The 17,620-nt window shown below is 39.8% G+C and overlaps 1 protein-coding gene across 2 annotated transcripts in view; it reads left to right on the forward strand.

The window, feature by feature from the left end:
• MKX (mohawk homeobox) overlaps positions 1-17,620 on the forward strand; it is a 249,705-nt gene that overhangs the window by 80,907 nt on the left and 151,178 nt on the right. For both annotated transcript variants that reach the window (XM_086941604.1, XM_086941605.1), the window contains exon 4: positions 567-720. In XM_086941604.1, coding sequence (XP_086797730.1) covers positions 567-720 — 154 coding nt within the window. The remainder of the gene's footprint in view (positions 1-566; positions 721-17,620) is intronic.

The raw sequence follows: 17,620 nt of genomic DNA on the forward strand, positions 1-17,620 counted from the left end.
CATTCAGCCTTTTGGCATTGTTTCATTTTGCTACCTATTTTCCTTAGTTCAGTGAGTAGTATGCTTTTAAATTTTAATGCTACTGTTTTGACTTAATTTAGCTAAGATGTTATTTGTGTTTGAGCACTTTCCCCAAAAACAAAAGATGTACACTGAACCAGTAGGTAGTACCTTAATATTTATCATGGTTGTGTAGCAGCTATGGGAGAAGGATAAAATGCATTGCATAATGTGAAAATATAGACACAACAGGAAAGGTATATTGTTAATCACAATGGGTGTTTCCAAAGGTGATGCGCTTAACTTTAAATTTATAATCTCCATTGACATTTTCACTATTAACATTTGAGAAGGTGGGAAACTAACATTCCAGAGAGATCCTCATTTCGATTTTGCACTGAGATCCAGAAATTAAATTTACACTAAAGAAGTACATGTAGGGGAGCCATTTTCTAGTTAAATTTACTGATATTAATTATTTGTTAATCTGGACATACAATGAAGTCATGTTCCCAAATATATGAGCTCTTTGGAGATTAATTAAAATTATCTATTTTATTTCTCAGGTTTCCAACTGGTTTGCCAATGCTAGACGTCGCCTTAAGAATACTGTCAGGCAACCAGATCTGAGCTGGGCTTTGCGGATAAAGTTGTACAACAAATATGTTCAGGGCAATGCTGAGAGGCTAAGTGTTAGCAGCGAAGATTCATGCTCTGAAGGTATGTTCACAAAAATGTTTGGATTTACTCTTTTTCCGTTTCTGTCAATATCACCTGCAGGATCAGCCTAGTTCTCAAGCACATATTTGCTATTTTTACCCTCTTTACATTCTAGCTAAAGTAAAAAAGGGCATGCAGCATTTGTATCCTAAATTAACTGCTAGGATATTAACACAACAGTCTTTTTAACCTAATTTTTAATTTACCCATTTCGGTTCGCTGATATGCCATGTTAGTAAAATGCTTCATGGAGAGCGAACATAATGAACTTTAATAAGAAGATGGCAATTTGTCAGTAAATATGTTGACATTTGATGCAGTGGTTTCCCATACCCCATCTCATCAACCTAGCAATGTATTAATTTACAACTATACTCTTTTTTATTTTTTATCTCAGTTATTTTTTGTTTTCTTTAGGCCTAAATTGCAGAGTTAGCAGAACGTTGAAACCGTCTCCAGCACAAATTTACTACAATGATTTGCATAGATTAACATGTTTTTTAAATAGCTCTCAAAATCCTTAGGATTACTTCTTGAAATATACGCAATCTGCAGATGTCTGTGTGTATCCCTCGACCAACTATAGATACCCCTGCACTTTGTTTGCAGGATGGATGATCTTTGAGTAAATTCTTGGTTCTGCAGTTAGGCAACAAACTCTATTTTTTTTCTAGGGATCGTATTTTACTCTGTAGAGTAACCTCTGCTCCAAGTGCTCTCATTGAGCATGGGGGTGTTGCGTTTCCTTTCCCACACTGGAGATGGTTGTTTGCTGCAGTAGTTTAGTGTGTAGTGCCTGTTTGGTAAAATACCATGCTACAGGTTTGCGAAAACGCACAAATATATGGGTTATACATAGCCAACGTTATCACTCCCCCTTTCCAGCTTCTTTACCTAAACTTACTACTGTGGACAATCTTTAATAGAGGACACTGTCCAATAATGTAATTGTGAAGAATTGTTCATGAATTGTGCCTTTCCTCTTTCACTCCATTCACAATCCTGATCTGGACAGTAATAAGTTAATTATTGGGTAGTTTTGTCAAACATACTTTAAGGTCGAGTTAAGTCTTTGGCTACATCCTAAAAGGAAGTATTATTATCATGGAAATGGGAAAACTGATTTTCTAGAGCTGGTTTCTAGTCCAAATCATGCACAATTGGATAAGCAATAAACAGATTCACATCACATTTGGTGGAAATTTAGGTGACCTATTTCAACTGTGTCTGTGATCTTATTTCAAATTACATTCGGAAGGAGCTTGCCTTACAGTACTTGATAAGAACTGAATTATCATTCTGAATGATTTAGGTCACATTGTTGCCAGTGAACGACACTCCCTCACTGATTGATGGCATTGTTACTTGTTCCACAATATTTTTGCAGGGTGAGTGAGATGGTGATTGTGGCGAAGCACCTACCGGGTTAGGCTTTGTCAATTTTCAAGTACACTATGGCCTTCGCTATTACTGGCTGGTGAGATCTCACTATTTTTTCTGTTGGGGCGCTTGGTGCTTGAAACTGATTATAGTGATGATCTCTGTTTTGCATACCATACACAAACAGCAGATTGACTCACTGCAGTCATTTATACTAAATAGTGAGTATCAAGGCATTCCCTTATCTGGCACACTCCTAAATCATACAGATTACTCATTCCCTTAACATCCCACTCTGAGTCAAAACGAGCAGGTGTGAGTGCGTGATTATATGGGAATGCTTGAGTGGTGAGTTTGTTGGTGTATTATTGATTTACTTCTGTGAGTGTGTGTGTCTGGTTTTGAGTATGTATGTGTGTGGCTGAGCAGATGTATGTACAGTATTTCTGTTTGTATGCATGTTATGATACATACATAGGAACTATTTCCATAGGGTGCAAGGTCAATGTTGAGTTGTGTGTCAGGCTCTATGTAGAGCAGCACCCTGGGTGAAAAACAATGGGCTGGAATGCCACTCAGTGAAATTGGGAGTGGTTTAAACTATTTGTAAGCATTCCTTTTGTGTTCGATGTTATGCCCTAAATGGCCAGGCATTTGACCAGACTTGGATCCCTTGCTCACTGTGCCACGAGATCCAAGCTGCCCCTCCGGGATGAGATTTTATCAGGCAAAAACAGTCTGGGGTTGCATTTGTACCATTCTGGAGGGGACATGACCTGGCAGTTCTGCATGGACTGTTCCCATGATGGGCAGGGTCAGTACTAATTTGCATAAGGTGTCCACCTTATGCAAATTGTACCACTGTTAAGGGTAGTACAATGGGTGAAAAGCGATGGGTTGGAATGCTACCCAAAATGATTTTAAGTTGTTTAGACTATTTGCATTAATCGCATAACCTTTTGTGCGTATGGCATTCACATATCAACATTTAATACTTTGCTTTGTCCCTTGGAATCAGTTGGGTTTTCTTGACCCTTGATTCGGGATCGTCACAGGTTCCGAGGCCATGTTCAGGAGAGCAGGAGGAGCACAGGTGCTTCAGGCCAGCAAGACAAAGCAAATATCGCTGCAGGAGCCTATACGTGAGGAGACAAACTTATCTCAGCCCCTCTAGAGTTGTCAGATAGGGCCCAATAAGCTTGGCAATTCTCAGTAATGCTTGTGCGACCAACATCAAAGGTGGGCAGCACAGCAACTAAGTGCAGGCCTTAGATTGGGGTCCAAAGATATTGGATGGGACACAAAAAGGCAATGGCCCTTAACCAATATCTGGGAGGTCAGGAACGGCAGTTTCTGCTAGTCAATCAAAGTCTCACCCGGGTGGCTCTGCATGGTGGGGTTGACGTAGTCTGTTGTAGGCATCGGCGGCGGCAGGCCAAAACCGATCGAAATTGAATACAAGCCCACTGGTTCAAGGGACCGTAGATAGATCAAACTAGAGGATGGGGTTCACAGGGCCCCTTTGTTGTAGTCTGCAATGTGGCATACACTAAGGACACTCTCAGGCCTCAGCCAAGTGGCCCACGGCATCCAGGGGATCTGCTCAGAGAGATGCTCATGAAGCCTGACCTTAGCTGAGCCGCATGGTATGACAGTTGTACAGAGGCAGCAGATACTCACCAGAAAGCTCGCCTGATGTCTTGTCCACTGTGTCCTGTGGTAAGGTACTCAATGGTGGATGGTCCGGCAGGTTCGGGCAGAAGAGTCCTCTTGTGTGGTCAGTGAGGGGGCTACCAATGTGATTCGGCTCCAGTCCCAACGTTGTCTGAGAGGCTCTCGTTGGCTCGTCAGCCACCCAGAGATGTCACACTCACCATCTTGTTTTTGTTTTTGGAAAACAATGGCACATCTTGGCACGACCTGAGCTCCCCTTGCGGTTACCTACAAGGCCATATGATTCAATCGAGGCCGTCTGTCCATGGTCGAAAAGGGGTGCTACAACATCAGAACAAAAAACAGACCATCCCAAGCTGATTGTGGCCCCATCAGCAAGAGGGCTTTAGGTAGTTCCACTGGCCTGATTGGGAGCTCAGCGCAGAGTATCCATCATCTTGGCCTATCATACCTCACACCCCCAAGTATTTAATACTTTATAACTCATTTTGTCTTCGTATTCACACCCACTCAACCTGGCTATAAGTAACTGTTTTTAAAAACTAGATCAAGGATTGACATAAGGCCTATTCTAGGGCACACCAATCCCTGAAATAAATATAGAGTTAGGGAACACATCCCTGAGTGTCCCTCCAACTATTCAAGATCCTAGGTGTGCAGCCTATCTGACCACATTTAACGATTGGCTGATCAGATGCATACATGATCCAGATATATAGATTGATCAACTGGAACTGACAGAAGCTGTCATGCTCCAGGCATTGTGTGAAGGCCAGTTGCCACCATCCCTACCTCTGGCTACCAAGATAGTCTTTTAATATTGGTGTAAGGCACTTAACTGGACGGGATGGAATGAGCTGGTCACCCAGGTGACATCTCTTTGGCATGGGACATGGCTGACATAGGTCGATCTGTGTGTATTCTCTTACTGGGAAAACATTGGGGTTTCAAGAGCAGGCTACAGATGGGATTGCTACTGTAATAAGTCCTTCCTAGAACTGTCTGATTGATTCAACCTGCATAAAACTAAATGTTATGAATATCTTCAGTTGAGACACGCATTGAATAGTCACAGAAAGGCACTGGTGAGCATTCTAGAATACAGCCTTCTAGAAGCAAATTTAACAATGGATCAGTTGGAAGACAAAAACATTTACAGATGTCCAGCTGCCTTTTACGCAATACTTCTGTTAGGCAGACTGAAAGAAGACGAGCATCTGAGACAGTCTACCCCTAGATGAAGGTGGCTGTCAAAGTTAAAATGGCCACCCGTACACTCACAATCTCCGCAAAGCTTAGACTCATTCAATTAAATTCAATTATATCCTTAGCGTATATTTTACGTCTGTACACCTCTGGAAAAGGGACATAATCCGTTCCCCACAACGCCTCAGATGACACACTGTTTATTTATTTATGAAGTTTTATATAGCGCGAACAAGATTCTGAAGCATATTAGAACGTTTTACAAAAGGATGGAAGGAAGGACGTAAATTAAATATCGACAACAAGTAAGAGTACAAAACAGGAATAATAGCATAATTACAAGACAAATGAATCAAGGATAGTAATACAATAAACTGGTATATAGTGGGCTACAAAGGGGGGCACAATGTGTGGTAAAGAAAAACAGCGTGGTACAAAAGGGGGTGGTGATGGGCGGAGCATCTGAACCAATCAAACACTCACACCCAGTCAACAGATCTGGGTTTAATCCATCACCGTTCTTTAGCCCACTCTGCCACCCCAGTTCAGACATGGCCATATGCAAATCAGTCGGACCCTAAAGAAAAACATCATATGATGGTACAATGGTTGTAGGATCAATGACTTCGAGCAGGTGAACCTAGCTCACTTAAAGTAAGAATTTGTTCATTAGGAATCTTTTGGCTTCCAGTTTGAAAGCAGTCGTTGAGGAGATTCTGCATACTTCCAGAGTTCCATATCTTTGGGGCAGCGCCGGAGAAGGCTGGGTGGCAAGTTCTCTTTTAGCTAAGGATGAGTGGTTTCAAGAGGAAAGTGTTGGCTCTTTTTAATGCTCTACCACCACAGGATAGGTTAGATTTTGCTCTAGGTACCTGTGAGTTTTGAAATGCATGGCTTTGTGCGCCAGAACGGAAATCTTTAACTGAATTCGAGCTTCGTAGGGCAACCATTTAAGGGATTTTAGGACTGGGGATATGTGCTCATTTCATTTAGTACCTGTGTCCAGTCTAGCTGCAGTGTTCAGTGATGCACTTAGTGGAGCCAGGGTGTATTTGGGAAGGCCACAAAGCATAGCACTGCCGTAGTCTAGCCTCGGCAAGACAAATGCTTAGACCACCTGCTTGAAATCCTTTTGTGGGAGGAATGGTTTGATATTTCTAAGTGTCCTCATCAAGTGATTGGCTCCCTTACACACATTGCTGATATGATTTTTCATATCCAGGTGCTTGTCCAGGGTGATTCCAAGAGATTTGGCTGAGTCTTTGATGAGAGGGGTGCAGTTGAAAGCAGTGAGGTGATTCAGCCAAAGGTCTAGCTTGGGGATGTGGTTCGGAGGAGAGATGAGAAGGAATTCGGTTTTGGAGGTATTGAGCAGGAGATGGTTCTCAGTTAAACAATTTTGAGTACACAATAGGGTAGTGTTGAGTGAGATGATGTTATCGGAGGATGAGATTTTCATATAAAGTTGCATGTCATCCGCATACATATGGAAGAGAATGTTCGAGAAATTTAGTGAATTAGCTAATGGTTCCAAGAAAAGGTTGTAGAGGATAGGAGATAGGGCGGACTGTTAGGGGACACCTATGAGCACTGGAGAGGGCTGGGAGAGGGAATGGTTTGCCTTGACTCTGTGATCTGTGGTGGAGGAAGGAAGACAACCATTGTAACACCTGACCTGAGAAACCCATCCTGTTCGTGCCGAATGCAGAGGAAAGGTCAAGGAGGATTAGGAGGCAGGAATCATTTTGGTATAGCATTTCTAAAATGTCAGCTATAACGTGCGTGAGAGCCGATTCAGTACTGTGCCCCTTCCGAAAGCTGGGTTGATGCTGGTCTAGGAGTTGGAAATTCTCTATGTGAGTGGGATTGAACGCATTTGTTTAGTAGTTTGGCTAGGGTGGGGATGTTGGAGATATGGAGGAAATTATTGAGGTCAGGTTTATCTGCCTTCGTTTTTTTTAGTATAGATGACACCTGAGCTGCTTTTAGGCAGTCTGGGATCATGTCTTGTGAAAGAGAAGCATTTACAATCCTTGTCCAGGTGGGATGAGTACATTCTTGATTTCTTTGAAGATGGCCGGGGGCAACCGGTCACTGAAGTGGTTAGATGGCTTGATATTCTGAAGAATCTTGTAGATATCTTTTTCACTGAATGGGGTAAAGGTGCTCCATGACACATTGTTCTTAGTGTTCAGGCTGATAGGTTTGTGCTTTTCTAAGAAGTCAAGGGGTGCTGCGGACCCAGCGGATGGCATTAGAGTCTTAGAGGCAAGTTCAATGGTGATGAGTCATGATTTCTCTGTGAAGAAAGCAGGCAGTTTGTCGCAAGAGGGTGGGCTGCCTCCAGCGTCAGAGTGGTTTGGACCTACCACTGATTGCTGTTTGACCAATTCGAACAGTTTCTTGGGGCGGCTAGCAGCTTGATCAAGTTGGTGTCTGAAGTAGTCAGTCTTAGCGCTCTTGATTTGTTTGTTGTAGAAGCTCCTAACATCTCTAAGGAGTTTTAGTAGGTCCAGGTTCCAGACAGGGTTTGGATCTCCAGGAACGTTCAACTGCCCTAAGGTTGCAGAGTCCGTGTTTAAATTGTCGTCGTACCATGGTTTGGATATTTTTGTTAAGGCTTTTTTTTTGGTGGAGTGGTGCAATGACATTCCTGATGTTTGAGATGGTCGAGTTGTAGGAGTTGTTGAGTAACTGAACCTCAACCAAGTCAGCTAGGGAGGGGAGGGCAGATTTAGAGTGAGCAGCTAGTTCATTTTAGTTTATTGATCTGAGGTCCCTATTCCAGGTCTTTGATTTTATTGGCTGAGCCTTCCTCATCAACACCTCCCTTTTAATATAAAAGATGAGGCAGTGGTGGTCGGACGAATCGTAAGGGGTAATGGCATCCAAGGTTATGATCTGCCCTTTCGAGATAATGAGGTCTAGAGTTTCTCCTTTATTATGAGTTGGTGGGTCACAGTGCTGAATCAGTTCTTGATCGTTCAAGAATGCTTTAAGGCAAGTTACCGCATGGTCATTGGGGTTTGACCAGTGGAGGTTGAAATCACTAAGGAAGATTTGGGACACGGCTGAGTCGCCATTGCCAGAGATGACTTCCATTACTTGTTCAATGAAGGGGAGATTGTCTCCCGGGGGAGTGATAAAAAGTGTGAAGTTTGCCCACTGGCAGGGTATTACTTTAGATGCTGTGACAAAGATATTTACAGGTGGAAGGCGAAGAGGACTCCAAGTGAGAAATCAAGTGTGTTCATATGAATACAGGCTAGGCTACACCCAGCTACCAAGCTCTGTCTAGCCTAATTATGTCGTGAATAGGAGGTACTAGGAGGTCTAAAATAGGAGTGGATAGGAAGACTGCACCAAGCAGTGCCAGGTTGGTCTCTGATTGAGTTAGTCTTTCTGTAAGCCAAGGAAGGTCTTGGAAAATATTGTTGGTTGAAGACATTTCTATGTAAAGTGCAGGTTTTTATACCTTATTAATTACTACAATTTATAAGTCTCAACAGTCAGGTAGAAATCTCAAACTTAACTGAAAGTTTAAACAATATACTTTTTAAAATGTATTTTTAATATAAGCCAGCGAGTACAGAGTGGGACTTTTTATTACAGTGTACAATATTCCAGAGTTGTATCAAACCTCAGAATTTGAAAATCAATTACATTACGTCTAACATGAAAAAAATGGGCTCAATACTGTTCAAGTAAATTATTTATTTCCAAACTGAAATAGTTACTGCAGTGTTTGATGTGCATCAAATGTGAATTGTGGTTTTTGGACACATAAAATGTTGACCATGGGTCCTGGAGACATCAGAAACATTTGGAAGATGAAGTCAACAAGAATAATGCATCAATCACAAATAAACAGTGTGCTATTCACTAAAGTCTGCTAACTCTGTTTTTTTAAATGAAAACTGACAATTTGGCCTGGCTGTGTGATTTTTGTTGTGTCAGGGGTAAACCTTTTGAAATATAGGATTTCAGATTGTATGTTTTTATGCTGAATATATACTAAAAAATGTCTACAGTTTTATGGTTTAATATTTTTATGACTCAAATTATCACATTACAGGAAAATACGGATTTGACATTCAGCATTTTAGTTGCATTGGCCTATTAAGAAGAGATTAACAAACTGTAGTAGCCAGACTAGCTCGCAGTAACATTAAATGTAACTCAATAAAGAAAGTTTGTGCCAAGTATGAACAAGCTTCTCTCTTGAAATTCTTGTAAAATTATTTTGTTTCCACTTCCATAATATAGTAATTTAAAAGATTTGCTGAGATGAATTTATATTGGTCATGTGTTGGAGCACTGTAAATTATTATGTTCCTCAGGCAAATACCTTCAACTATAGAAATTAAAAAAATTAAAACTTTTCTCTGATGGGGACATTAACATTTTTATGAAGCTGGTTGAAGAAGATGAGTTTCTTTTAACACAGTTTTTGCGTTAAAGGGTCATTGAATAGGTGATTCTGGGGGCATTCCCAGCAACATCCATGGCAACACTTCCCCAGATTTATGAGAAATCGTAACTCTGAGGTAGCACCAACAACTTTCACCTCCACAGGAAAAAAAACTCTAGTGATTGTTTTTGTGCAGGAATGTTTCCCTTCCTGCACAACATATATCATACCGCAACACAGGCACTCTTACGCCATGGTACAAAGTTGCCTGCGCTGGTGCACTGCAGATCATTGTACACCAGTGCTGGGTAAAGACATATTCTTGCCCTTTTATTTTTCCGTAGGGCAGCACAGCAGGAAGGCCTTCAATATAAAACATTTTAAACAAGATAATACAGCTTAAGAATTTTAAATACACAACCAGTACTCGATACTCATGCGCATTTCTTTTACTATAAAATTAAATAAAATATATTCTAAAAACACACTAACCAAAACTCCTAACCTATATATGCATACTTAAATATTAAAATACTATATTAAAATATTACTATTAATAATGAATATATTTGTAAAACATTCACTGCTATTTCTAAACTTTAAACCATAAAATGAGCAAAAAACGAATAATTCAAAATTAACAATCATAGAATATAAAAATATAAAAATTATTGTATATTTCAAAAATTTAAATAAATTACAATTTTAAAGCAATACACGTTAAAGTATTTCTATAATTTAATTTTTTTTTGCCAAAAGCATACAATTTTAAAATTTTACATAAAAATATTTCTAAATATTTTACTTTATTAAAGCATGTTATATCATTTAACATTTTAAGCTATTTTTTTTAACTTATTTCTCAATTAATATGAAAAAAAGTATTACAATTATGAATGTAACAAAATGTATTTGCATATTCAAAATCATTATGTTGCATGCCTTCAAAATTAACATAAAATCTAATATAAATTTTTTATTTTTTTCAAAATCTCCCCCCTTATTCTCCTGAAAAAAACACTACCCAGCTACTAAAAAAAGTATTAATCAATTATTTATATACATTAACCCAACTAAAAGTATTCATTTTAACGAGCTTACCAAAAACTCCCCAAAAAATATTAAACATATACAATCAAACACACTACAATAATTTACATACTAATTAACACTTACAAATGATATTACATACAGCCATATTATGTACATCAATATTAAAAACAACACTAAAAATTATGGGATTGGTTACGAGGCCGGTGGTCTTGCGACTGGCAGACTCGTTCAGGCAGTCCACCATTCTTCGTATTATGACTGTCAAAGTTGTAGGGACGGTGAACCACCGGCTGCACCAGGAAACAGCGCCACAACACAATATGCTGTGCTGGGACTGGCGCAGTCCCGCCCAGCACATTAGGAGTTCCTGGACCACTAGCCTTCTCATGGCTGAGCCCTGCCATGAAAAGGCTGGCTATGCAGTAACAAAGGGGGCCCTACAGGGTCCCTATGTCCCCCCACCGTAGGGACACATTCAGGGAGTCACAACATGTGCCCCCTGTCAGTATTCCCACAAAGTTCCAGCATGGCATGGACGTCCCCATCCATGTCGTGCTGGAACTTTTTTTGCTGTTCCCATTGCGGTGCCGGTTTTCCATGAAAAAGGCAAAGGACCGCTGACCATGTCACAAGTTGAACTTGTGTAACACATCAAGTTCAACTTGTGATGCAGTCGGTGGCTCTTGTGTGGGTTTGGCGCACCTGTGCCTGAGGCAAGCTCAAAATCAATCAAAATCAAACTCCTAATCAGGCACTCTATTTTTACTTTCGATATTGTTTACACAATATTTTTGGATCACAATATTATTTTTCCTATATTGTGTCCAAACACCACAACTGGACATACTTACGTATTTCCTGGATGACTGAGAGTGATCTAATAATACCTCTGAGGAGGCACATTAGGCAATCACACCAACACATCATAAAGAACTCATTTGCTACACCAGGAAAAATCTTTATTGCAAGCACAAACATTACACTGATTAATGCACCCATACTCAGCTGCAAGTCTGTCCTGATGAGGATGCTGAGGTTTACTTTGATGTAGGGCAGGGTCTTCAAACATTTCTGTAATAAGAGCTACTTGTATTCAATGAATACTTGTATTCAATGAAAATCCTCTTGAGCTTCATATAGTATTAGAGATTTAGTAGTAATCACATCAGACAGGATTACATTAGAGGTCACCATACAGAAGATCACTAGCAGTGATCATCTTCGTGTTGTAGGCACGGTTGCCAGCAGTAATGCAAAAATTATTTGCCACTGTGGAATGGCTCTACATGGCTAATACATAACAGTCACAGCTGCAATGCTCTTAGCATCATATTAATAATATTAGTATTAGTCCACCCAACACAGTTTGATTTTTGTCATTGATAGATCATATTTAATTTGGAAATAAAATAATTTTTCCTTGAGCATCAGCTTATACATTTTGAAATACACAGATTTTTGTTTCAAATGCACGCTTTTCAATTTTGGTAAACCTATATTCATTTCAGTGAAAGCCTCAAATTTAGTTCTATGGGCTGTACACGTGAGAGCTACTTCCTAGGCAGAGTGGTGCCCAGCAGTTGTCACTTTTACAAATGCCAGAAAGCTGAGTATGTGTAATCAAAGAGTTCAGTTTGAATGTCACCATGTGCCAATTTTACTTTTTCGCTCCATCCATGTATTTTACATGTCTTCTAAAGACTGGGTTATATATTTGGAGAAAGGTAGTGCATTACAAAAGCTATGAGCAACAGTTTAAGCCAGTTAGCCTTGGTAGGCCATGGCAACATGATAGGGTTAGGCTGCTCTCTCAATGATACATTGATCCCAAGCTCTACTCCCTCCTTCTCCATCCTAGTTCACCCATTTACCTTTGCCCATCACATAAATGCACTGCAACAGTGCACACCTGCTGGTTTTTTACTCCTTGAAAACAGAGGACTTGTTTGTAGGGGTATTTTAATATGAATTATATCTTATACCAATCAAAATTGCGGGATGCCAGTTGATTGAAAATGCCAATTTTCATAGAACTAGACATTTGGTTTAATCATTTGTTTGGTTTTCTGCATAAAGCTACCTGTTTCTACCCCTCCGTCTCCTTTCGCAGCCTCAGTTTGCCCTTCAGCCCTAATCTTTTCCTCTTTTTCTTGTCCATGTTTCTCCTTCTCTGTTTTCTCCTTTCCCTTCATTACAGGTGTGCCCTCTGAGTCCCCGTTTTACGTAGTACACGCAACCCTGTCTCTTTTTATACCCTTTGTTAGGCCACTGTTTCTACTCCAATTCCTCTTATTTTGCTTTGTGTTAGAAAATGCTTTGTGTGTTGTGGTACACATAATTCGCTTTTTTTCGTGGTTTTGTCACACTTTTTTCTCTCGCTTTTTTGAACCACGTGGTTTAACTTACATGTCCATTTTACCACAATAACCTCAAAAGTCATTGAGCATTAATCATGCTGTCCATTATCATTTGCATTAAAATTGCTAAACAAAGCAAATTTGCATTTTAACAAATGGGGGTAGGGATAAATGCAGTGTTCTCAAAAGCAGTATACTAAATTAATATTTTTGGTTACATGGTTCAATTTGACTGCCATTATTTTGTTGGATCCATGGACACTTATTTTGGAAAACCTTAACACTGAGCTCATTCATAGTACTCAATAATAGAATGGCCACAGCGAGGGGAGGGGCCTAGGGGAAAGCAATGTATCCGTTTACAATTTACCAGATTAATGCAACGTTTTAGCTTTTCCTCATTCTCCTATTTTTGAATATTGGAAGTTCCTTGGTTTACTTTCTTTTCTATCAAGGACTTTTTGAGTGAACAATGATCTTTATGTTCAAGCAACTTTCATTCTAGTTTCCTAACACTCCTCAGACAGCCTATAACAATACAGTGGTCTTGCTGTACCATAGTGGGAAGTAAAAGAGTTTGTGAATGCAAAGTATTATCTATCAATTTTGTAATTTACATTGCGAATCACAATGCAAACATATCAAACTCTTGAATCTTTCCCCATTCCCGACTTGGATAGTTTTGCTTAAATACCTTGTGCCCGCATCTGTAGTCACAAAGCGTTTGTAAATTTCACGCTGTCAGTCCTTCTAGAGTTTGTCGTATCACTAATTCTGCAGTTCAACGAGAAACTTGCAACTCTTTAGGCTAGTAGAATGTCCTTCCTCTTGTCTCTTTCTAATATGTCTTGTTACTTCAATTGTCCACATCACACTGGGGGCCAGATTACAACGTATTTTTGCATGTGTAAGCTGGTTTGCGACCCATTTGTGCATGGAAAAATACCTAAGGGCCATAAACAAACCCTAACTGGCGAGTCGCAATTTATTGACATCTCGCTAATTAGAATTTGCGACTCGCTATTAGGTAGAGGCGTTTCAAGGGCGTGTCTTCCTGATAGCGAGTCTGAGCCCTATGTATGACTGTTTTGAACCGCAATTGCGGTTCGCAAAATAGTTGCAATTTACCACCTACTTCAAGTAGGTGGTAAAGCATTCGGAAACTGGAAGGGTTCCCAAGGGACAGCTGCCTGCCCTCAAAATATTAAAAACATTTCATTTAAAAAAAAATGCATCCTGTTTTCCTTTAAGGAAAATGGGTCGCATTTAAAATAAAAAAACAGCTTTATTCCAAAGCAGTCCCAGACATGGAGATATGCTAAGCCCAGCAGGCTACCATCCCTGGGAAGGCCAGCCATTCCCAATGGGGTCACAAATTGCAAGTGGCTCACTAATATTCATGAGCCTCGCATATTGTGACCCCATTGGAAATCGCTAGCAGTGACTCTGACACTGTTCTGCATTTGCTTTTGCGACTTGCAATTTTTCGCAATTTGCAAGTCTCAAAAGCAAATGGTCGTATATCTGGCCCTGGATGATTAAGACTTGAAGCATATGGGTTCAGGCATTGCACACAAAATGTAAGACTTTAAAATCACAGAGACCACCAGTCATAAATCCAACTCTTTGGTTGCTTAATCTTAATGTATTACATCCATTTAATCTAAGTGTAGGACAACCACACAGGAAACCACACTTCAGGATTAGTATAAAACACTTGTATGAGAAAGGACTAGGAACTTCACCACCCAAGAGACAGCCTGATTGTTTGCTGGCTTAAAACAAGTTTAATGGTTCTGCAAAAAAAATAACTTTATGCCACAAGAACATGTGAGACAACACAACTCTAGCAAAGAGTTTAGTAGGACACTATTGAAATGTGTGTTGACAAGACATCTATAAGTAATTGTTGGATAAAATATGTCCACCCAGATCTAGAAATCCATTCTGCTGTGTTTTGATTTTGACTTAACTGTTGTATAATACTTTTCCTCACCTTGTTTACACAACAGTAAGGTCACACACTGAAAATTGAAATAGCTCTCTATTAGAAAGCTACTCCTCCGTAAAAGTGTAGGTGAAACCCTTTGTTCCATATTTTTTCTCTCTTTCTCTATATCCCCCTTACGCACTTTTTTCCTCCTCATTCATCCAGCTCTCTCCTTCATCGCTCTAAATCTGAGTCTGTTTTGCGTAGGTATATAACATATTTTTTCTTCTGTTTTCGACTCTACATTTTTTCACTATTTATGGGTTGAAGGAGACAGTCTTTTAGGTTAAATTCACAACAGCAAGATATTTTATTGCAAGTAAAATTGATGTTGGTAATAAAAATATCTTATTGCAACAAATCTTTTGTGGTCACAGTTCTCAAATATATCCAAAAGTCACAGTTCATAAAGTATAAGAGTGTACATCTGATTCACATCTGCTGTCTTTGCAAACAGTGATTCGCATTTCTAGTGACGCAAACACAAATATAGAAATATGTACTCCCAGAACTAAAGATTAATTTAAAAGGTTTATACAGGTTAATTTACATGAAACATCAACTGTTTAAATTGGGAAATTAAATGCAGCTGTCAATGCCACGGTATTTAGTGTTGGTTTAGATATAACTCAAAACGTATTATTTTTTAACTACAAAAAAAAGTGAGTTGACAAATTGGCCTTATTAATTTGAGAAGTGGATATTTCACTTTATATTTATTAGGTACAAAGCTGGCTTATGGCATGGGCCTGCTGGGCACTGGCCCGGGGCTCCTACTGTTAGAGAGGCACACACGTAGATCACCTGCTGAGCAGCTATGAATAATGCTTTCATTCCAGGCCACCCATCTGTGTATTACCTCCGTAGTGAAGAAGACTAGGCAATTCCAATGAGTAGCTCGTGAACTACTGGTAGCTCTCCAGCCACCAGTCAGTAGCTCTCCTGTGTGCATTCCATCCTTCTGAATTGGAACTTTCTGCTTGGATAAATTAACATATGTATGACAAAACTGTGTATTCCAAGATGAAAATGTGTGTATTTCGCAGAACTGGTAAGTTAATATTTGGAGAAAAATGGTTGAATTTTCAAAATATATGTGTGTTGACAGGCTGTGGTCTGAGGTATCAGCTAGGATCGACCAGTGAGCACAAAAGCCCCCCCCCCCCCCCCCCCACTGGATTACCAATGGGAGGGAGGAAATAGTGAAAAGTGGGTGAGGAGGATCGGGTGGGTGCCAAATTTAGTTTCGCCCGGGGCGCTGCCCGAGGTACGGCCCGGCTCCGAATAGGGAAATGAAGAAGAGCAGGAAACAGCGTGAAACTCAGCCTATAAAAATCCCAGAAATGCCATCACAGAAGAAACATTTAAGCATATGGGATTGTTTACAAAGCTTCGCTGAAAGTTATATTTAGTGAGCCATTATCCAGTAGCAATGATTTCACAACTTGAAGGCGTGGGAAGGGAAAAAACATGTTTCCCTGTTCACAAATCAAGGTTTTAAGGTTTGTGAACATGAGACTGTCAGGAGGTTTCTTCAATTTTATTTGGTTGCAATTACAGCATTTCGCAAATAATTCTCAAACCCCGGTCTGCATTTGTAAAGGTTAATAACCCCTTTGTTATTAACTGTGTTCATAGTGAGTTCGTTTCAAGACACAATTACTGGCTAAAATCGGAAACTAATATCTGCCATCAGGGATGTGCTTATTTATTGATTGAGTGGGAAAACACTGACATTATTCGGCTAAACTGTACAAGAGTAAATGTTGTAATTGTTCCAATTCCACGAGCTTTTACATTTTTTTATATTATTATATTTTTTAGCAACAATTATCATATGCTCTGTCCAAGAACTCAGCATTGGGGTTGAGTAATGTAGCTTACTAGTGAGGTCCTGAGTTTGTGTTTTCGGACTGTAGCAACATTTGTTGATCTTAAAAGAAGCACTTGCCGGCTCATTTGAGCACTTGTGTAAAAGTCTTTTTATTTTCCTGCTTGAAGGGCCGTGTTTCATAACTTTAGATGTCTGTACGGTGACTCAAAATGCAGTTTTTTATGTTTTTGTTTTAATTTTAATACATTCACATTAATAAACATTTACCTGCTACTGTTCACTTTTCTGAATCACTCTTTTATTAAAACAGAAATGTCATGTTTTTCCACAACTGTATTCCTGCTTCTTGTATAAATGCTATGGAACTCTAGGCACAGTTCTTTAAAGAATTTGCATACCTGCCCCTTCTAGCTAACAAATTCGCATGGGTGCAGTTCTACAATTTTTTTTAGTTCACATAAGTTGGTCACAGTACATCGGAAAACCTTCCACAGATACAGGTTTCCGGCTGTAGTTTCCGTATACCTCCATGTAGAGGAATTTCCGCATATATATAGTTGTGCATAGTGTGCAAGTACATATAGGCAAATACCTTCCCATGCACACAGTTGGACTTATTTTCATTTTTCCGCTACTGTGAAATATTTTTCCCTGGGCAGAAACCGCTTCGCCTACAACAACAACAGTTTTCCTCAGGACACCACTGCAGACCAAGAGAGTCTGAAGCTGATAAAGATACCCGAGGATATCGAACAATCACAGCCCAAGGGATTAAGGGGGAGGGGGGGAAATGGGGGAAATGATAAAGCTATCAAAAGGTTACCGAGAGGGAAGAAAACAACAAAAGTGAGGGACGGAAAATGGGTGAAAACTGGTACAAAAGCAAAAAGCCACAACAGACAGTATGTCAATAATAGTCTTAAATACAGGTCTGCCCCTAATCCAAGTGTAGATTAGGGGGGGAGGGTTTGGGGTGTTTAACCCCCCCTAAAAAT

Source organism: Lissotriton vulgaris, chromosome 10 (assembly GCF_964263255.1).
Source record: "Lissotriton vulgaris chromosome 10, aLisVul1.2, whole genome shotgun sequence".
Lineage (NCBI taxonomy): Eukaryota > Metazoa > Chordata > Amphibia > Caudata > Salamandridae > Lissotriton > Lissotriton vulgaris.